This window comes from Meleagris gallopavo, chromosome 5 (genome assembly GCF_000146605.3).
Source record: "Meleagris gallopavo isolate NT-WF06-2002-E0010 breed Aviagen turkey brand Nicholas breeding stock chromosome 5, Turkey_5.1, whole genome shotgun sequence".
NCBI lineage: Eukaryota > Metazoa > Chordata > Aves > Galliformes > Phasianidae > Meleagris > Meleagris gallopavo.
Genome location: NC_015015.2, coordinates 45,859,304 through 45,881,685, shown reverse-complemented (window position 1 = coordinate 45,881,685; position 22,382 = coordinate 45,859,304). Strand labels below are relative to the sequence as shown.

Below are 22,382 nucleotides of genomic sequence, written 5' to 3'. Positions count from 1 at the left end.
GAAGCTTTTTTTGCTTTGTTAACCTGTTAGTGCTTTGGACATCAAGACCTGTAGGAAACTAACCTAAAAATAAGACACATCATTAGAAAGCAGTACAAATCTATAGCAGTGCAAAGAAGAATCCCTGATAGGTATGTTTGTGGAGAAGAGCTGGTATATACCTTTCAGATTAAAAACCAAACCCTGCCACCCACATACTCTCCCAGCAGTTCATTCCTTTATCTTCCTCTTGCCCGCCCTCTTTCTTTCTCCCTTTTCTGCAGTAGATTTTCAAACTACTTGAGTAGAAAATGTCATCATCTTCCAGAAAAACCCTTCTTCTGCTTTGAAACAGGGAAAATACTTCAAATTTTGACTGGTATTTTCTAGGCACCTTTTTTAAAAGGTGAACTTTTAAGAGAGGCTGCACAATTTACTTAAAAGAAAGAAAATACAGTCAAATCTGTGGGAGTCTGCTAGAGTGAAGTGAAAGGAAAGTAATTATCTAACTGGGAGTTCTTTATAAAGGTTTTTGAGGCTCCTGTCAGAAACAAAATTGTGTTAATAGCGGAACTTAGAATTGGATCAAGTCCAGTTGCTTTGGCTCGGAAATGGGTAATGCCCATTGTGGGGGTAGAAGGTTAAACGTGATCTGAATGAAGCAGGAGCAGCCACTGCTCCTAGTTTTAAGGTATTTTTAAGCTCTGTGTATGTGGATTGTGTAGTTTCTAAGTTCTGCTTTGGTACCATCCAATATGCAGCTCTATGGACATGTCTTCCAGAGTCTAGGCCTTCTTTGAAGACCTCACTGGCATACCAGCCAGGGAAACACCATTAAGCTCTTAGCCTGTTCCTTCTCTTCTGCACTTTAGGAATATGGTGGCTCTGCACAGCTCCCTTCCCCTGTGCTAGTACTCACCACTGCTGCATTCTGAGGTTTTCTAATGCATGTACGTGCTCTTGTAAAACCACTGCAAGCAAAATACAGAACATGTTCAGCAGTTAAGAGCAAACTGGGAATACTTGAAGAAACCAGTATGTTTTCTGAAACAATTTTTTAAGTTGTAATGAAAGCTTTGTGCATGTAGGAAGTTTGGAGTACTTTTGATACCATCTGGATACCTAAGCTAGAACAACAAATCACTTGTGACATGACGACAACATATGATACTGTGTTCTTGTAACCTGTGTCTCATTAATGTGGAAGCAACATGGATTTTCCTGCAAAATGTTGATTCACCATCTGTGCTAGTATTATTTGTATGGAGTTAAAGACTGCCCTTTGTGTTACAGTTGTAATGGACCCATTCTGTTCCTAATGACTCGTTTCTCTTGAACCAAAGGAGTAGGTCACAGAAGAAAATAAAACTACACAAAACTGTGCTTACTGCTAGTGATTATTTACCTTACTTCCTATGTGGGAACTGTTAAAATTAATTAAGGGTGGAACTCACAATATTAAGGAATGTTCTTCTGTTGCCATCATTTTCCCTTTCCCATATTTTGCCTTTAATTTGCTTATTTGGGTTGTAAACCCCTGGTCTTGGGAAAACTGAATTCTGTGTATGCCCCTTGTAGATGTCAAAATCTGAATTGGTGAGTTTGTAAAGAACAGTAACATTGCCAGAACTAAAATGGCATTGGTAGGAGTTGTACATGGAATAGTTTACAGCTTTGTTTGAATCATGTTGCTCCAATTCTGAAGTAGCTAAGATATTATTTACTTTCAGAACTAGGAATTGGCATTTTGAGTCTAGTCTTCAGCTGGGGAGTCCTCAGCTTCATTGCATTTCTCTGCTAATTACTGGACTGCCTTCATTGGTGGGCCCATTGCATTTACTGATAATTAACTAAAATTTTTATACAGAAGATGTTGCAAAGCAGTTTCTCTCTTTAATGTGATTTGAAGTACTCAAAGGATGTTTTACTTGCTGTGAAATTTTATTTCTCTGTAATATAACTGATAGCTTCATTCATGCTGCTGAGTTTTACACCATAAGACTGATGGTTTCCAGATGAAATATGTCTAAACGAGGACTCTTTGCCCACCTTCTGTTTTATTCACATCTGTAGAGTCCTTTTGCTTTTTCATATTCTTGACCCTGAGAAGTAAATGGAACATCTTGAAGAAAATAAGTATATAATCAGTAAAAATTTAATCTGATTCATTGTCTTCATGAAGGGAGTATGATTTGACACAGTACAATTAAGGCACAGATTCTGTATTCTTGCTCTTCCAGTAGCTTTAAAGAAGTAAATCTCAAACTTGTTGGAGATAAGCTGCTTTATGGAAGATATTGATTTACATTTTATTAATGAGTTTTTAAGGTAATTTTGATGCATCAGTAAATAATACCAAAAGAGAAGGATAGGGCTTTAAAAAAAGATTTATTCTGATGCTCTCTACCCCTTTTCACAACACATCAACTGAGACTTCTAAGGAAACAGTAGAGGAAGATGGTTACAACAGTTTATCAAGAATGTTGCTTCAGAGTTTTCAAAAGGGCTGGAGTGTGAGAAGCTGATGGAACAGAAAGGGAACAGATGCCTGCTTTAGAGGTGAGTTTATCTCTCTTAAGATTCAGAGAGCAGCTCTGACTGGATAATGTAACAAATTAGAAACACCAATAGAGAAGCCTCCCTTAGGTCCTTGAAGTTAACTTCTGCTGGGGTTGAATAGTGAAGAAGCAACAGTGGGTAGGGGGTGCTTGCTAGGATGTTATCAGAGAATTGGCTGCAGTAGCATATTTTTGCAGCTAGAGAATGTGAATAGAAGGGACTTGTTGATAGATAAAAGCCTACAGTTTTTGCCTATTGGGATGAGAATATTCAAGGATGTTCAGTGGGGACAAAGGAGAAGGAGGTGGTTATGGCATAGGAAATGAGAAAATATCTTGATGGTTTGTTCGTGACTTATATTCACCAAATTATGCATATATACAAGCCTCTGTAATTGTATAAACTGTTATGCTTGCCTTTGTCCTCCCTTTCTGTCACATTAATATCCTTGACTGCAACTGGGATCTGATCTTGCACCCACTCAATTTTTTGCCTCTGAGCTCAGTTGAACTAAATAAGGCTGCTGTAGTTGAGGAGCCGTTCCGTTCTACTGATCTCACGTGCACAGAGCTTGTGACATACAAAAGCTCAAGGCACACAGTAAGTCCTCCATGGGCCACAATATAAATAAATGTACCTGTTTGCAGTCCAAAAACTGCAGTATGCAGGAATACACACCAAAATTAGGTCCATACACTTAGATCAGCCTGATATCCTCAGTTGGCATATTGTCAGGTGGGCAACAACACATCTGCAGCAGGGCTGATAATGGAAGCCCCTAGATGAATGTTACTACAGCTTTCTATGTGCATTTGCCTACTTGTAGGAGGCACTGTTATGGCTTTTGAACTACTTCTCAGAAGAGCAATTAGCAAGTCCAAAAGGTCTTGCCTTAAGGCTCTCACAAGTTATGAATTATACATTTAATTCTGTTTCCTGCCTTCCATTTCTCTAACACACTCTTTCAGATGCTTGCATAATGTTTTATTTTCCTCTTTACATAAAAATTTAATAGCCTAGTGCTCAGAGTAGGGGTATGGGAAAGCCTTTTCATCATCTCTCCACAACATACAACTTCTGTATTTTTAAGGTGCTGTTTAGGAAAGAAAACATTTGTTGCCAGGCCATAATATCTTAAGGCTTTTGAGTACCTTCACTGATGAAAGTCTTCAGAGCAATAGTAGCTGGGCAGTCAGCAGTTACAGCTGCTGCCTGCTTGATGCTATTAAAACACAGATTTAAATTTATTTACTGTGCCACAGAGCAGTGGACCTGGCCACAGCCACCATGATGTAACGTAGTTAATGAAAAATAAAAAGTGTATCTTACAAGAATACGCTCTAAGAGAAACCAAATTAACTTTCCTGAAAGTTGACAAACTAAACCACTGTGGATGCTAACATGATGTTCCTCTGCAGAATGAAGGTAGCTCTAGAATGAAGAAAGCTTTAGCTTTCTTTGGCTGAATTTAAACTGAACAAAGGATGCTTTTTCCAGGTGGGGAGTACTTCTACTGATGTTTTTCTGGAAATGAGCTCCTAACAGTTGGCATTGCCCATCTAAAGCCAACCAAAGTCACAGCAGAGGAAGTGGAAGCCTGGCAAGCAGTGATGTCCCCTTGCCTGGAGGCTAGCAGTGCATTAGCTGGAGCATTACCAGCTGGAAAGGGCCAAGGTAGTCACCTGGGATCAAGCTGAGCATGCACTAGGATGCATGTCTTTGGAGCTGGGCTGAACCCCAGAGGCAGGGATTGGAGGCTGTTGCCAGGAGATGCTGGCAGGGAGGTGTTGTGGCTGGGAAGGCCCCAGTGGTGGAACTGAAGCTATGTGTGTGTAATCCTGGCTCTTGCTTTTGTTATTGCCTTGAGGTAGTGAAGAGGAGCTACGTGGCTCCTCTAAACATAGGCTGGGCAAGAAATAGAAGAGTATTTCCCTGTGTTTCTGTCTCAGCAAAAAAGTTACTGAGGAATGCCTGAGCTCCGCTTAATGACGATGGTGCTCATTAAGGCCCATGTCTGTGTGTAGGGGTATAGTTACTGTGCAGTTGACAAGGCAGTGAGATTTACCTTAATGTGCTTTTCCCCTGGAAGCTATCTATTAGTCCTCTCTGGACTTGGGGATGCTCCAGAGAAACCTCCTGTTCCCTAAAAATTGCTGGGTATCCCTACATTTCCTTGTGGCTACACCTTACCTGTTAGCCTGGTGATCCGTGTTATACAGTTATTCTTCCAACCTCACAAAAAATGCTGTCCCAATTCAGCGTTTTGCCAGGGCGCATGGGATAGGAAATAGCTTTCACTGCTGTCTCACAGGGTACCCAAGGAGACCTGCATACCTACCAGGAGCTGCTTGCACCCCAGATCAGCCATGTGTGACACAGACCCACCTACACTACTGATGGTAATTTTGGGCAGCGTCAGCTGTGTGGTAATTTGCTCCCAGGGCCCATGACTTTGCTGCTGAGGGTTCTCTACAGATGCTGGCTCTGCATGTGGGTGGAGGAACTTGCAGATCCAGTGCCCACACTAGCAAAATTGTATCGGCTGTGTTTTCAGTACTGGTGTTCCTCTGTCTTTTTTTTTTTTCCTCTCTGCGCTGCACGTTGTTTAGTTACAAAAGTAAATTATAAACTGAGGCTGCTCTCTGACTTCTGGTAAATGCAGAATTTAATTGTTAGGGTGATAAATACTTGAGCAGTGAGGTTGCTGCTGTGTTATAAGCTAGGCAAGGTTTGTAGGGGAAGGTAATGTCTTTTATTAGGCTGAATGATAAGTTGCTCTGTTGTTTTTCCAGCTTCTGCTTGTTGACCAAATAACAGCTACTGCCTCACTTCAGACTTCTTTTTGTGGCGAGCTTATCTGTGTAATAGGAATCAGTGAAGTTAGCCTGTTGGATTGCTCACATTTTCAGACTGCAAACTATGAAACAAACAAATACATTCAAGTTTAATTTGTATAAATCTGAATTATGTATTGTTATATTGCGTATGTTGTTCTTCCATTTGTTAAATAACATTTTTCTTCAACTTTCACTTACACGTGAAAATCTTTGGAAAATACAATATGGCTTTGATACCGTGACTACAAATAAATGTAATTTCAGCATTAATTGACAGAACTACAGTTGGAGTATCACAGTCAGGACCTGCACTGACTAGCAAAGGCAGTGTGATTGCAAAATGTAGATTTTTGGCCTTGATAGGTAGCAAATGGACGGATTAAATTAAACCATAGACAGGAGAGTGGTGTCTACTGGTGCTGCCGTAAGCTAAGTTTTCTGGTGCCTGAGCAAAGTTGCAGAGAAGTGTTTCATGACAAAAAGCAACGTATAAAATGTGCCTATGCAGTCTGCAGTCTCGTTAGCATTCAGCCGTATATAATGCATCCAAACAAGAAGTTTCACTGCTTCAAATGTAAATACTGCAAATCACAACCACGTTTTCCTGGCTCAATTGGCTGTGCAGGGCAAGGTCCTGTTGGAGCTCAGTTACCTGGATTTCCCTGTGCAGGGCAAAACTGGATGTATTCCAAGAGGGAAGTGGTGAGGCCGGGGAGGTAAGGACATCCCTCGGCCTCACCGGGCTGCAGGCCTTGTGACAGGAGCAGCATGGCATTGAATTCACCTTTCCTGCTCCTGCCGAGGCCAGGAGAGCTGCCAAAGTGGAAATATGCCTGAGTTGACTGGAGTGAGATTCAATTTACTAATGAGAGAGTCACATTTGGGAGTGCTTCGGTGTAAATAGCAGGAGGGTTGTTTGGACAGCTCACTGGGAAACTATTTTGGCAAGTGTTGCCTTATGTAAATGCAGTTTACTTGTATCTGCTGTCACTGTAACTGCTTGTCTGACGTGCCTGGAAGGTCCCTCCTGTTATCTTCATACCCATTTTAGATTTTTTTTTTTAATCTGCAACTTTTCATGGCAAGCACCTTGAAGTTGTGGTGCTTTCCAGTGGCTGGGTGTGATTTCTGTAGCTCTCTGCCATGGCTCATGAAACCTCCAGGGCTCTCTGCAACTTAGTCTTAATGGGCTGTGTTTCTCCCTTTCAATTCCAAGCTGTCTAGGAGTTGAATGTCCTAGGCTAGTCACCTAGACTTCCTCTGGAGCTGTAATTTTTCACTGCCTTCAGTTAATGACAAAATTGTTCTGCAGATACATTAAAACAAACAAACAAACCAACCAGATTTTAACCTATTGCTATTCTCCTGGCTGTGTTACCAGTTACAAATCCTTTAGAATTGTACCAATATGGACTTTGAGTTGAAAATTGCTGTTTTCAACGTGAATGAGAGTGAGTGGGAGCCGTGTCCCTTGCTTGCCATTGCTGCCTGACTGCCGGTTAGCTTGGACACTTGTCCTTGTCATACCAGGTCACACAGAGCCTGAATCACCTGATGGCTGGCTGTAAAATGGAGCCCTCTTCTTTTTCTCAAATTGACTTGCACACAAAGAAGTGAGTTTCCTTGTCCCTGGTGTTATTGCCTTACATCTTGAGAATGAGGAGAGGCAGAAGTTGCTCTGATTTCTTTTTGGCAAAGTCAGCAAACAAGCAAACACTAAAAGCCTTTTCTGCCAAATGAGAGCTGCTCTGCTTGGGGGGAGCCCATGGTCCCATCAGCCCATGCTTTTACACCACACACACTGGCAGAGCAAGTCACAGGGCAGAGTGTTGTCTGCTATGCCTCCTTCATTGGAAATAAGTGCTGTCCTGTTTAGACACCGTGGCAATTTATTTTATTTCACTTTGCCAGCATAAACTCCTTTCCTTTTTTTCCTGTGGTGTTTATAGAATATTGTGGTCCTATTGATCACATGAGGTCCTTGCTCATTGCATCTGCCTTGGAAACCTCCAGATTTACCCGTTTGCATTCTCCTGGGTGCAGGCTGATGTGACTGGCAAGAGCTGGTTCTCACCCACCGCTGTGTTACTCTGAATTCAGCCATCCCTGCCTGCCTGCTTTAGAGTTCCTTGTTTACTTTCCTGATGCAGGTTGAATATCAAGCATTATGTACAGGTAAAACTGTATTTGTTAGTGTTGAAGCAGTCGGGTTAATGCTGAACTTCTCTCAAAGGGAGCAGGGCAATTGAATGAAAATGGCTTGAGTATGTCTGTGGGACAAGAGAAAATTCTCTGACTTCTTTGGCAGAAGTTCATTGGTGCTTCACATAGAAAGTCCAGAAAACATTTTCCTGTGGAAAAGAACAACTATATCAAATCTGTTTCCTTTAATTCAAAAAATCAGTTGCCAGGTGACTTTAATTTTTTTGGTCTTTTTTCCCTTTTTTTTCTTTTTTTACTTTTCCCACTTGTTTTTTTCTTCCCCATTTTCACCAGGCTGAAAACATAAAATATCACTGAAAAAATTCTTAACAAAATCAGACACATGGCTCCTGCACACCTATCCCTGAAGGACTCATTGGTTTTTGCAGTGAAGCATGAAAGCATGGAGCAGGAGCCAGCTCTAGTCCTTCCTCTGAAAAAAAATCCTTCCCAACTCAAAGAGAGAATTTACTTATATAGAGCTTAATTATTACTCAAAAGTAACTTCATTCTAGTGATACTACCAGTTTTTAAACTGCTGTTCAGTAGTATTACAAAAAGCAAACAAGCGAAAAAACCAATAGTGGAACGCAGAAACAACACCCACTCAGCAAAGGTGCTGTTTTCAAGAACAGCCTGCCTGTGTTCTCTGTTACCTCTACCATAGCATGACATGCCACCTTGTATGTCTAAACCATGCTGAACGTGTCTGGAAGCAGACTGGAAGTGCTTCAGGGTAGCGGCTTCCTGTGTGTGTGGCTATGCAGTCTGGATCAAGCACCGTTTTATTTTCAGCTCTGTTAATAATTAACCTTCAGCTTGTAATAACTATCCAGCATAATGATAACCACACCACTGGCTCTTATCCACAGAGTTATTAGGTACACAATAGCAAATCCATATTACTGTTTGAGCTGATGTCTGTGAAAGTGAATGAATGTTAAATTGTCAAAATTTGAGGCACTTACCAGTATCTTTTTCCACATTCTGTTACTTTCTAGACAGATCTCAGTTTATCTGTATTTTGATCTGTTACGCCAGCCCTAGAGAGCTTTCTTCTTGCAGAGACTTCATTAAAGCTCTTGAGCACACATTGTGGCTATGCTGTAATGTTTGCATTAGTGATGGTGCTTTTTCATGTTAAACAGGTTTGACCATGAACTGCATGAGATTAAGTCCAAATCTGTTTTATCTGGATGGCTATTTCCTACTTCATGTTACGTGAAGGCGGTTAAGCAAAGCAGCAGTTGGACTTCTGTGTTTTAAATCAGTCTTTCTTTCAGACTCTTTAAGGTATGTAACACACAGCCAGGCAGCAGGCATCTGTAATGCTGTCGATCACCAGTGCTGTTGCTGCTCACGTAGGAAACATTAGTAAGAGGCACAGAATTTATCATCTGCTGTAAACATCAGCTGCTCATTCTTGCTTCTTTTACCCTCACTGCATTCCCTCAACTGATTGCCACGAGAGATGAAGTGCTGGCACATTAAACTCATCTGCAGAGCTGCTCGCTTGAGATTCCTCCTGGCTGCTAAAACTGAGCAAGGAGAAACTTCTCACTGCATATCAAAGGCAGCTTCACAGACAGGGAAAGCAGAGCACAAAACTCTTCTTTCCCTCTGCCTGCTGTTGGCTGGAGCAGTGACTCTGGGTCTCACTTTGCAGATGGTCTATCCCGAGTCTCCTAAGCAGCCAATTTATGGCCTCTCTGTAAGTGCATGTGTGAAGGAAGGAGGAAAACCAAGCTGTTTTTAATCTCATGTTTCTAGGCAACCAGGTAATTCTCTGCAGTCTATTCCCAATGGGAAATTCCTCTTTCCCTGCACCTCTGCTCAGCTGCTGCAGGGGATGCCTTCCTCTGCTTTCTCCTGCTCCTGGGGGTCCTGCTGCAGTCAACTCAGAGGAGCTTTTGTTTTTCCAAATGTCGGGGGAGAGAGCAAGAAAACCATAAGCCTTGTTCAGGGTAGCCACACACTGTGTAGCAGGTAAAGGGAGGCAAAGGAGCGTTCACTGCAAGATTGGGGATTGTTAAATAATACACTTTTTATTAATAAGGTTTCCTTAACTTGAGATTTTAAAGATAAGAGTTGGAGGAATTAGAGAGCAATTGAAATCTCTCAGCTTCTCTATCATTCACAGAATGGAGGTGCCTAGTTAGAGCTCCAGAAGAGCAATTGCCAGATATATTAAAGACTCTTCTTTAAGGAAGCCACATAGATCATACACAGGCAGTTGGTCTACAGGGGCCAAAATCTGCTCAGCACCACTAGTAAAGATTCTGAGTTTGATGAACGTTTAGGTCTGGTCCAGTCTGCTGACTGTCCAGGTAAACACATGGTAAACCATATTGCATTGGGGCTTTACGGTTTGACCAAATGTTGAGAGCCAGTTTATTTAGAATAAGTCTACAAGCCTGATGCATGTAATAGGCATGTGCTTTCACAGAGTGGAGTGTGGAAAGAGGTTAACTCTGATAATATAATTTCACTCTGTATTATGAATTGCAGTCTGTGGGAAGGGTAGTTGTGAGAGAGCTGAGGTGCTGACCAGGCAGAGGGCTTATCCAGTGCACCTCCTCACTGACCTCATGAAAGCCATGGAAGTCACACTTCCCTAATGCCAAAGAGGTTTTTCCTTTTATCGCCCTAACACTTCACTGTTTTCCCTGCTTGTAGCAACTGGAAGCTCCACTAAGACACCAGCAATTGGCTTTCCTGTCTGTGGTGCAGCCTATGTGGAGTTGCCTTGTGCAGGGAAGGGCAGCCAGGGCTTCACAGAGCTGAGTGAATGTTGTTTCAAGGCAGGAAACATTGTCAGGGTAGATTACATGAAATTGCCAAGAAATCTTCCAGCAAAGTCATTTTACTCTTGATCTAGGTACGTTTATCTATTCTCAGGTAGCGTAGCAGTGTACACATCACAGGGAGGTTTGATTCACAGGCTTTCGCTCCGAGTCTGCCTATGTAATTAATGTCAGTGCAGTAGGTCTATGTCATTACGTGAAGGTATGTGGAGTTAGCAAGGGGTGGTGTCTGGCTGAGGTCTGGCAGTGTGTCTAGTAATAGTAACACAATGAATTTCTTCCCTTCTCACACCTTTCTGAGGATCTGTCCATGGGCAAAGAGAAAGATTAATGGGCAGGAAGTGCCTGAGAAGACAGAAGGATTGAAGCTTTTTTTAAAAAAATAATTTTTTTAAAAAGCTTTAAAGTAATTTTGGGAATATGGTAGAAATACTCTAGCTGTCACCACCAAACTTGCATATGAGGTAGCTGTTTTGTGTCAGACATGTCTCTTCTCAGCACCAACATTGGGTTTCATCTGTCCTTAAATTAGCCTTAATTATATATCATTAATTTTTTAAAGCAGGAAAATGCAGCTGAAAGCAATTACTCCTAATTGCTGATTTGTGTATGTACACCCAAAATGGTGATCTCTTCATCTGAAACCTCGTTCTAGCTGCAGTCACTCCATGTGTTTCTACCATCATTTTTAATTCAAGTTTGGATTGCATGCTAGTGATTATTTTAGTGGCTTTCTCTGAAAGCTGTAGGAAATCTTTTCTTACGTGTGCTGTGATCTTTTTGAAAGAGTGACCTTGTTAACAAGGCCAGAGTAAAGAGAAGATGTTTGGTTTTGGAAGTAAGACTAAAGTGACCGTTGTTCACATAAGGAGTAACTCAATTCTTGGAATCTGTGCTTAAATAGGCACTTGAAATTCTGCTGGATATTGATTTCATATCTGAATGCTGGCATTATTTTTCACTAAGCTAAAGAACAAAAGAACTGCTGGTCTTCAGTTAATAAGTTGATGGTACTGTTCAATGCTGACCCCTGCATTCCTATGGCTCAACTGTTTGGGGCTTCAAAAATGTAATTCAGAGATATCATGGCTTCTCATTCTATCTGAGTATTTTAAGCCTTTCCTGTCTAGGAAAGATTCAAAGCTGTCAAATCTTGCCAGTGGAAAATGACCTTTTTGATACTGCAGACACAGTCTGGATCAGTAGATTGCTAGGTGGATTGAAAACTGGAGGATCACTTCTGACTGGATTCCAGGAGACCAAAGGATTGATAACAATCTGGCATCAGCTAGTGAGCAGAGCTCCCAGGGCATGATGTGAGGTGCCATGTTGCTTGACATTTTCATTGGAAAACTGGTGAAGTCACTATGTGCATTCTACAAATTAAGTGAAAAAAGTGATATGTATGGTAGGAGAGCCTGAATCCAGAGGAATAAACATAGGATAAACTTGAATCTCATGGAGTTCCGTAAGAAAAACTGTAACATTCTGCACCTTGTACAGAATAACTCCTTGCATTGGTAGAGGATGGGAAGTGACTGATTGATCTGTAGCCCTGCTGATAAGGATGTGGGTGTTGGAGTGGATGCCAGATGACAACAGTAGATCCAGACATTGCAAACAAGCCAGCAGTGCACCCAGTGCACCAGACTGCAAATAACACAAACCCTCTACCGTACTACATTCCCAATGGATCCTGGCCTGCAGAATGTAGGAAATTATTGTGCCTTGCTACCTGTAATGGTGAGGCAGCAGCTGGAATGCTATTTCCAGTTGCGGGGCCCCTGGGTCAAGAGGGACATGGAGAAGGTCCAGAGAAAGACTACAAAGATGGTAAGGTTGTTGGAGCACATCTTGGGAAAATACATTGTGGACTATAAACTTGTTTAGTCTGGAAAGTGTGAGCTAAGAGAAGAATTGAGTAGCTCAAGATCTTCAAGGGATTTCTTGAGTAGCTCAAGAAATCTTGTTAATATTTGAAGTGCAGGTACAGAGAGCCAGGTTCCTCCCAGCAGTGCCAGACAATGCAACACAGAAAGCTGGATGCTTGGCTGAGCATTGAGAAGACCTTTCTCACCAGGAGACTGGACGTGGAAATGGCTCTTAAGAGAGGCCACAAGAACTCTCTCTCTGGAAATCTTGAAGGCTTGGCAAGCTGCAGTCTCGTGTTGGCAATAATCCTGCTTTGAGCAGGAGATTTGGCCAGGGACTTCTGTAGGTCCCTTCTCTCTAGTGTGCTTGTGAGTGAATGAGAGGACTGATGTGATGTGCATTTGTGTCTATGTTTTCAAATTACTGCTCTTGAATCCTGCCTCTCCACAGTTCCAAAGGAGACCTGAGAAAATATTAATAAGCTAAGGCAGGAAAAATGTTACTGTGTAATTACCAGTTGCTAAAACAGTGGCTTTTCTTTGTCTAAAATAGCTCAGCTTTTAAAAAGAGCTTGGGGTGGAAATGCAAGTGATTTTTATGCCACCTAACCCTACTTATGTAACAGTTCTGCCCACCCTGTTTTGAAGAAATGCAGTGCTGCAAGTGCTTAGGATTTTGTTTCCAGAGGCAAAGAACTGCACATGATCACCATGCTCTCACCCTTGTCTGACCTCTGGGCTGCCATTCCCACACCTGGCAAATCCTCACCGCAGTGTGGTCTTGGAGATTCACCTTGGAGAGTATTGGTTGTGACTGATGCTGAAAGGCTGCATCCTAAAGCAGTGAGGTTTCATTGGTAAGTGGGAGGCAGAGGCTCTTCCGTGGTCTGTCTTCAGTTCAGCTTAGTAAACTGAGTATTCAAAGAAGCTTTGTCTTCAGAAGCTCTTCTCTGATTTCTTTATGTCCCGGCCTCAAATGATAGATTCACCTCTTAGTCTGAGGTAAGTTTGTACTCCTTTTCCTCTCACTAATAAGTGGAGTTCTGATCATGCCATGGCACCTGGAAGCTGTTGGACTACGAAGCAGGGAGCCGCAGCTGTCAGCTCTATTGTGGACCTTGCATGTGCGTGTGGGCTGCACAGCTTCTTCTCATTGCTGGGCTGTAAAACGAAGATTTCTGGAGCGAAGAAGCATTTGTTACACCTGTTGTCCTGCCTGCATAAGTGTCAGTGAACCCAGCAGAGCTGAGCACGGGGAGACTGACAACATCAAGCCCATTGTCCAGGCCTGCTGTGAGCAGCTAGCCTGGCATCTTCAGCATGGATAGGGCTTTCAATAGGCTCGTGGAGAGGAACTTTTCAGGCATGGTCTGTATTTAGCCAACTTCTGTTTGTGCAGCATTAAGACACTGAAACAAGATAAGATTATTGTTTATTTTCCACTAGTGTGGCATCTTGCAGTTAATGAAAGTCAAATCTGGCAGCCACTCTCTCTCATTTGACCATGTGTGGCAAGTTTTCTCCTGGAGTGCTTGTGAAATTAAGCTGAAAGAGAGAGAATCTTCATCTTGTTATGGCATCAAGAAGACAGGACAGCTATGAGCTCTGTGCCTGCATGACAGACGCATTACCCAACTCAGAGTCGAGGTGTTTTGAGACCAGCAGGTGTGCATTGTGTCCACTGGGCCTCCAGTGCCAGCCTGCTCTGCATAAGTCTGAGTGATTGATCTTTAACTCTTCTAAGCTATTTTTCATATGCATAAATCTTGATCTGTTAAATGCCATTCTGTTCCTAACTAAAGATGTAGTTCTTGCACAGAATATGCAGTGTCTTTAATTATTCATTCCTTAAGATTTGAGATAACCAATATAGAGGATCCTTTTATGGTTAGCTGGATTTAAAAGGCAGCCCCTTGATACTCTGATATTTAATGCATGAGCAGGGACTAAATCCTGCTATCTGGCCTCCTGAGACGATGAATCAGCTGCCTTTGGGCATGTAATGCATGGATGCCTGAGGGGCATTTTGTTCATTTTGTCCTGACCTGAAATATTACAACTGGAGTGACTTGCTATGTGTAATGCTCCTCTAACCACAGCTATCTCAGAGCAGCTCCAGGAATGTGTTATGAGTAGCTCTACCTCTCTAACTTGTTGTCTGGTAAGGGAATTACCTCTGCGGGTTGGTGCTAGTTAATCTCCTGGGAGAAGGAAAGAAAGGAAGAGGTACAGATGAACTATGTGCCCAGATTACAGACCAGATCAAAGCCTAGATGGGGAAATAAGCACTAGGAAAACAGTGTGGAGAAGATGAGTGCAAAGAAGGCAAGGTGGAAGGTGGCTCTTAATCCTTATGTCTTCAGCCACTTGTGAAAAATACGGTTGTATTTCATCAAGAGTGAAACTGGGATGAGGTGCTAACAAACTGCATAATTTAACTGTTCTAAATCAACCATATGTATACAATATTCGGAGGCTAATCACAGGATAGGTAAAGGTAAACAGGATGAAGAGAAAAAACGAAGAAACACTTAGATGAAGACCTCTCTTGTAATACAGGCAGGTGTCTCTCAGCAGCTCTGTAAATTCACAGATTAACATTCATTAAACTTATTTGTTTCATATCACAATTATATGTTACATGTTTAGATCTTTTAAGAATCTCAAGAATCTTAACGTTTCATCAGTTATTTTTTGTGCACATGCAGTCAAAACGTTAGCTCTTCTCCTGAGATCTTACAAAGTGATCTTATGCAAGGTAGCGACAGAGGAGCACAAAGACAAATTCATTTGTTTGCTTCTCTCCTGTTGAGGCGTACCTTGGCAATCCTTTGCTCTTACTTCTGAACTACAAATATTTCTAAAAATACCACCATTAGAGACAGCCATTGAATATTTAATTAAACATATCATAGTTTTCAGTCTTGTGTGAAGACTCATGCTTTGCTTATTGAGTGTCTCCAGTCTGGACAGCAGCAAAAATTTCTGTGATATATGTGACTCAGGAGACTAAATAAAATGGCTCAAGGGCTATTAAGACATAGTTTTACATACAGTTTAAATAGAAATAAGCCAGCGCTGCTGCCAAGAGAGGCAGAGCTGTAGCATACCCTTTTCTCCCTTGGCTCATACAAGCTCAAGTGTTTGTGTGACTGCGCAGTGAATTGGATCGAGTGACTGAGTTAAAATAAACCCTTTTGTTCACCGGGTTAATTTTAGCTGGAATCAAATCCTGCACCTGGTTTCCCATGGCATCACAGACAGGTTTAGACCGTTCTTCCCTATCTCTCACTTTGCTTAGGCTATTTGAGTTTGCACTGGAGAACATTAAGCAAATCTTTGTGCAAGGACTATTTGCATGTCCTTGTAGGGTATGTAAACTGAATCTGAGATAGAGGTAGGAGAAAACAGATGTGGCACTATACATCAAGTTTAGTCTTATAATACTAAGGAACAAAAATAGAAGGCAAGTTGTTCTGTTTGGTCTCTTCTTCCTGAAGAGATCCAGACTGGTATTGCAGTTGTGAAATGAAATACATTTTATGTGGCTGATGAAGCCTGCTGTAGGCAGTTAGTTGTCCATTTATACATTTCTGCTTTTGACTGCTTTTCAGGATGAAGATTTGAATTTACCCACATAATCACTTCTAAATCATAGCAATGGTTTGGTGCTTTAGTTGCTGTATGCTGTTTACAAGACCAGGTAATACTGAATGACTTGTGATTAAGTTAGAAACCTATTCAAATACGATACTCCTATTGAAAGTTGTAGATCCAAGTTATTTGCTTTTAAAGAGTCTCTCTCACTACCTTCCTTTGAGATACTACTTTCTTTGAGAATAAGCTCTGATCCAGGCTCTTCCCAGGCAGGATATGTATAAGGCTTTAGCTTTGCTTCCAGACCTTCTTCTTCAAGGAATTCTGGGCAAAATGGTACATGCAGAATCTGCTTTTCTCATTCTTCTTTCTGGTATTTGTGATAGATATGAAAGCAAGTATGAGGCTGTTTTGGGTTGGATAGCAGCTATCTATGCTAAAATACAATGTCTGTTCTTGGTTCAGCTTTTATTAGGCTTTTCCATCATGCTTGGTGTCAGAACATGGTATTCTGAATAATTGGCAATAGCCTAACTCATGCGGCAGGCATTTCAAGATGTCCCAAGCCATTAAAACTAAGGGGGATTTTAATTCTACCTACCTAGCTTATTGCTGTTAATATTCAATGTAGGTTGTTATTGTATGATAAAGCAACACAGAGGTGACCCATATCACATGTGGGCTCACAATACTTCTTCGATAAATTCACTGGAATGTGGAGGTGATGTTTGGTTTATCCTTACATGCCACTTGCCAGAGACCTAGCAATAACTGATGTGGTCTAAAACTTGGTGATACAAAGTTAATTTGCAACTTGTTTTAAATAATAAAGCAGGTAGGATAGATTTACACTAGTTCAGCATTTTCTGTGATGTGGCTTTTGAAAAAAAATCTGGTTCTTCAAGCTTTAGGATGGATTTACTGTACTGTTGAACTACACATAGTGTTGTTATTTGCTGCTTGTGCTATTAAGTTACTATTTATCTCTGAAGATAATGAAAATTAACTGAAAATTGACTTTGTTTTCCAAAGCTTTTAGAAAGCAAACTCTTGTCTAGGGATTCAACTCGTTAGGAATACCTGTCTGAATGTTTGCTTGGGAGAATTTTGGACAAAGATTACTGTGGGAAATACAGAAATTGAAAGCATGTGGAGAAAAACCACACTGTCCCTAATTGGTTTTCTTGTTTTGGGTCTTGGAAACATCAATAATTGTCAAAATACATGGCATGTTTTTGGTAAGTGTAGAAGTGGTTTTTTTTCCATTGGAAAACATTAATCAAATACTTCAGATATTTCAGAGTGTGGCATGAAAACTGAGCTGGCAAAAGGATAAAAGAGGATGGGAACGATCAGATTAAAAAATCTAACAGAAAACTCTGGCAGATTACTAAAGAAAAATCCAGCGAGTCATTTCAACAGTTTCTTAAACAACAAGTATTTTGTTTGGGCTTCTAATGTGTAGGTGACCCCGAAGTCTCTAAATACTGCTCCAGGCTCAGGAGGTGCACTAGGAATCTATCCTGTCCCAGGAGCTCCGTAACTTTCCCTGTGGCAGCTTCTTATCTCCTTTTCCTGTTTGTGTGCCAGGAGAGGAGTCTAAGGCCTCTGTCTGCAAATATGGCTGCGGGGCTTATATCCTATTTGCAGTATAGAATATTTTGCAACTAGCAGGATTGGTTTTTCTTTTTTTTTTTTCTTTCTTTTAATTAAAAAAAAAAGTTCCTTCTGACAGGTAGAGAGAATAAAATGGTTAAAAATTCAACAGGCTTCTTCATTTCTTATAATTGAAATGCAGTATACTTTGTAGTTCAATGATCAGTAATGTAATGTTTCAGTTGGGTTGGACTTCAACTTCTTTCTTCAGTTGGATTGGACTCCAACTTCTTTGGAGTTACAAAATTAGCTGTTGGTACTGACATGGAGAGAAAATCTAGAAATTGATAATATTTAATATTGTGAATTAGTATTTAATAATGTGAATAGATCCTTTCTTCTCTCTCATCCTCCTTCCCATCCAGAATCCTTTTGGCATGGAAAGTAATTTTCTATCATTTCACAATTGCATGGCCCTTTTTAATGCATACTTCAATGCAATTATACTTTCCTCATATGGGGACAGAAGCTCCCAAACTGTTAGAACTGCTGATAATGGTATTAAGGAGTCGTACCCAAATTTTTACAACAGGAGTCAGTGCACCTTTTGAAAATTTCAATAAACAGCATTTAGTTGAGTAATGCACAAACTGATGACAGTGCATCTTTTAAAATGAAATGGCAGACATAGCAGTTTGCTAATTGTTGAAATGTTTAGTTAAAAAGTTTAAAATGTAATGCTGCTTCTGTAGATGTTCCTGTACAGAAACTCTTCATGTCCCTGACTTATTTACAGCACTGGTCTGCTGTGCTTGCTTTTCTACCCAGTTTTCACACGTATGCAGAAAAAAATGAAGTTTAAATGCTTATTGTTTTCATTTTTTCCTTCAGCTTGAATAAAAGAAGACGATTTTTGTCACAATGTTGTGAAAAAATGTTCTTGGTGGAAGTCAAATTATCAAAGCTGGAAAAAGAGTCAGAGAAGTACTACGTCAGTGTAAAAGCACAAGAAGTGCTGAACTTACATTCAGCTTCGAGGAAGAAATACAAATTAGAGTGGAGGAGTTTGGAGGAGCCACTGATGTGAGATACAATGGATCCTTGCAATGCTTCCTCACTCTGGTCTTCCAAAATCTAAGCCTGGATCTCTGTGAAACTAGGCTTTGCTCATCTTTTCTGAAACTTGGTATTTTTTTGGTACTTGGTTTGCAGTATTGAAGTTGTCTGTTAAGGAAATTAAGAGTAGGAATGGAAAAGCAAAGTAACAATTTGTAGAAAGAGTACATATGCAGCATAATGGATGGGAAAAAATGGGCTTTTGGGGCAAAAAATGCTTGTGGGTAGGTGGAAGCAGGAATGGAGTACAAAGAGGAGGATGCAAATCTGGTGCAATGACTTCTGACCTGATTGTAGAAACAGAAGAGAGATGGGTGGTGGGATAATTTGTGGAACATGTGACTTTGTATTCCAGGAAAAATTGATAGGAATAGTTTCAACCCTTGAGAAATGCCTTTAAATGGCAAAGGCAGTTGAAATCTTCAGGGAACGAGTAAAATAATACCAGCCACTGGTGTGGAAGAAGCTTCCAGGCTGCAATTAAAGCAGCTCAAGGAGATTAACAAAGAGAAAATGTAGCATCTTATCCAAAGTGCATACTTTAGACAATGACACACAAAGTTCAAAGTAAAAATCCTCATTGCGTGTCAGGGCAAGGGAGCATGGGAGGGCAGGAGGACAGCACTACACATGTCCCAGTCCCACAGAAATCCCCACTGGGGGCAGTACTGGTTTTCTGAGGCTGCCGATGGGGCACACTGCTGCCCTGCTGTCCCTGTGGGGCCTCCTGCAGTTGTGCAGGTGAGTGGTTCAGTGAGGAGGAACTGCTTCAACAGACCTGCATCAGGAGTGAGTTTGGCTACAGCACTGAGGAGAATCAGCAAGAGGATGCAAATATGGGACAGTGATCTGGGACACTGATGATAGTGAAATGGAGCACATGGTCATATGTCTAAAAATGGGCACCTAGGGGATATGTGGATGTTTGAATTAGACCTTGGTGGTCTGTAAGGTTTGGAAGAAAATTCTTTTTCCATCTAAAATTACTTACTGAATAGGGGACAGAAATTACCTCTTTCCAAGGACTGATATGCCTGATGCCCCTTCTAATGCCAGCTTTATTTGGTGCAGAAGGTTTTGCTGGATTAAACCAGGCCAGTACATGCTGGCTACCAAAGCTAGTCAAACCACCTGATAACACTTATGATCCTCTTGAATATAAACAGCTACAGACATTAGCTTGGTTTCATGGGTATTTTGGTACAACTTGAAGCAGGCACTGGAAGGGTGTCTAAACAAAGTGTGAGTTGGTGATTCCCTCCTTGAGGGAGACAGCACCCCATGGCCACACTGCTGAACAGGCCAAAGTGAAGCCCTGTGGTAAATGCTGCCACACTGATGGTGAAAATTCAGATATGCCACAATGGTCATTGGCTCCTATTGATCTGAAAAACTATAAGCTACTCAAGAAATGCCTTCTTCAGAATCTGTGTTTTGCTGGCTGTGTTCCTTGGTGTGGAACAATTCTGCCTCCTCACTTCTAGGTGCAGATAAGGAGTGTAAAAGCCCTGGCAAACTGCTGATGAGCATGTTTTCAGGCAGTACAGATGATGAAAGGTTTAAGGACTGCACTGTTAGAAGTTCCTGGCAAGAAACTGCAAGTGGTGACAGATGAACTGAAGGATCTGTGTCCTTGAGTGTGCAGCATAGGTGGTAACTTTGTGGAAAAAATTCTTGAACGTGTACCTTATGTGCTTGTCATGAGATACATCTCATAGGAACTGAACTGGTCTCTCAGTAAGAACCTAGATCCCTTTTAGATTCCCTGATCCCTTCCAGGTTTAATTCCTTTAAAAATTAACAGTTAAGAAGTGTTTTTTTTTTTTTCTCCAGATAAGAACAGCAACAATAATAAGATGCCGTGTATTAAGTAAGTGTTCTCATATAGCACCACACTGGGGGAATTTATCAGTGTTATTAGCTCAGTATTTAACTGATAACTTCACTGCTCAGATTTTATCCCAAAGTTCCAGGATGCTGTTATGGACCACGGGCAGTTATGTTGGGCATTAAGTGCTGACACTACTGGAAGCTGCTGCACTGCTATAAATACATTCAGTTGATATATTTCCACTTAAAAGCGAGTAAATATAATTGTGGTCTTCCTTGTCAAGGAAATACGATGTCAGGAAACAGCATGGTCCTTACCCCTAGCTGTTCAGCAAACCTATGCTGTAGTATAGGAGTCTCTCTTTGAAGAAGGAAGGGGAAAAAGAAGGGTGTTCATGCACTCTCTTAAGCCCAAGGCAAAGCAGGTGACCTAAAATGAGCAAGTATGGCATTTTTCTGATTTCTGTGGGGCAATTATTAGCATCAGTGAACTAGTACTCACTCTGTGGCTAGGAAAAACTGTGCTTTGAATTCTGGTTCACATCAAGCAGACTGTTTTTAGTCTAAAAATATTCTCCATGGTGACCTATCTGAGGATAACTTTTTGTCACTTTCCTGACTTTTTTTTTCTTCTGTCTTTTGCTTTCGTATAGAGAGATCTGTGGCCTGATGGCTTAGACTTGTTTCTGGGAGTAATTGTGGCAGTACTTTCTCAGCAAGGAAGGGCTCTGAATCTGGAATGTGCTTTCCCTGGCAAGTGCTGGGTGGTGGCAACCTTCAGGGTGTGACGGCAGACCTATTTGTTTAGTTCTTGTAATTACCGTAGGGGTTTTTCCACTGTGTGTCCAGCTTTGGATGCCAATACTTTTCTCCCACCCATGGGTTCCATGATAGCTACACCCTGTAAAATATACATTGCTGAAATTTTTCAAGGCTGTTTTATTGACAGACAAGTGCTTTAACAAGGCTAGCTGTTTTATAAATGGGTTAAGACATTTTAAATTAATAAAGTAATTGGCTTTAACAAGGGCTGTTATGTTTTACCGTCAAAAATGAGTGAAAAACTCTTCGGGTAGGTAACCAAAAGGGTTGTTTCATCCAGGTGGTCCTTCCCCTCTTCTCTTTTTAAAATGTTTCTATCTGTCGAAGGGTTAGATATTCAAAAACAGTTATAAGTTGATGGCTCTGTATGGGAACAGTCAACTCACTATCTCTTGGGGTGGATGTCCTGCTGTGAATTGGACAGAGAGGGCAACAGTAGAGAAGAAAATGAAACCTAAACTTCCCGCCTTCCCTTAAATTTATATTATATATACATAGTCAATGTGGATGGATTTCCCTTCTGTGAGTTTTTTTCCACCTAGGCCCTCACTAAATGTGTTGAGTACTCAGTGACTGGCTGTGAAGTCTTCCACTGATTGACTATACTGTGCATGAAGTGAGACTTCCCTTAGTTTTGTTTTTAAGCTTGACTCCTGATAATTCTCGATTCATACCGCTTAGTTCTTTTGCTGGGAGGGACAACAACCAATTAGTTTCTCAGTGCCATTTCTGATCCTACAGACCTTGCATAAACAGAGGAAAATATATATGTCAAATCCTGTCTTTCTTCAGATCAAATAATATTGTATGATAGGAATTGTTTATAACTGAAAAAATCCATCTGCCAGGTAGGTAATCACAGAGATCAGCGTGATGTCTTCCAGCACCTTTGTTCTGGTAAAGCATAAAGAAGACAGGCAAAGGCTGGTATCATCCACCCACCTTTTTTCAGAGCTGATTCTTCTTAGGCTAAGACATGAAATAGCAAACACTCTGCCAAACACACTGCAACTTGGAGATCATGTTAGGAAACATGCCAGGACCAGTGCTGCCTCATACCTATAGTGGGTATTGGCAAGAAGTTCAATGCAGGGTAATCAGAAATGGTGCTAGAAATCTGCAGCTTCTTCTTGTGCTCTCACAGTGAAGAATTCATCAGCATTCATGTT

At 41.1% G+C, this 22,382-nt stretch overlaps 1 protein-coding gene across 1 annotated transcript in view; it reads left to right on the top strand.

Annotated features, from left to right (window-relative positions):
- The first annotated feature begins 6,783 nt into the window (after positions 1-6,783).
- CLMN (calmin) overlaps positions 6,784-22,382 on the top strand; it is a 54,815-nt gene continuing 39,216 nt past the window's right edge. Inside the window, exon 1 of the mRNA XM_031553785.1 lies at positions 6,784-6,826. Coding sequence (XP_031409645.1) covers positions 6,784-6,826 — 43 coding nt within the window. The remainder of the gene's footprint in view (positions 6,827-22,382) is intronic.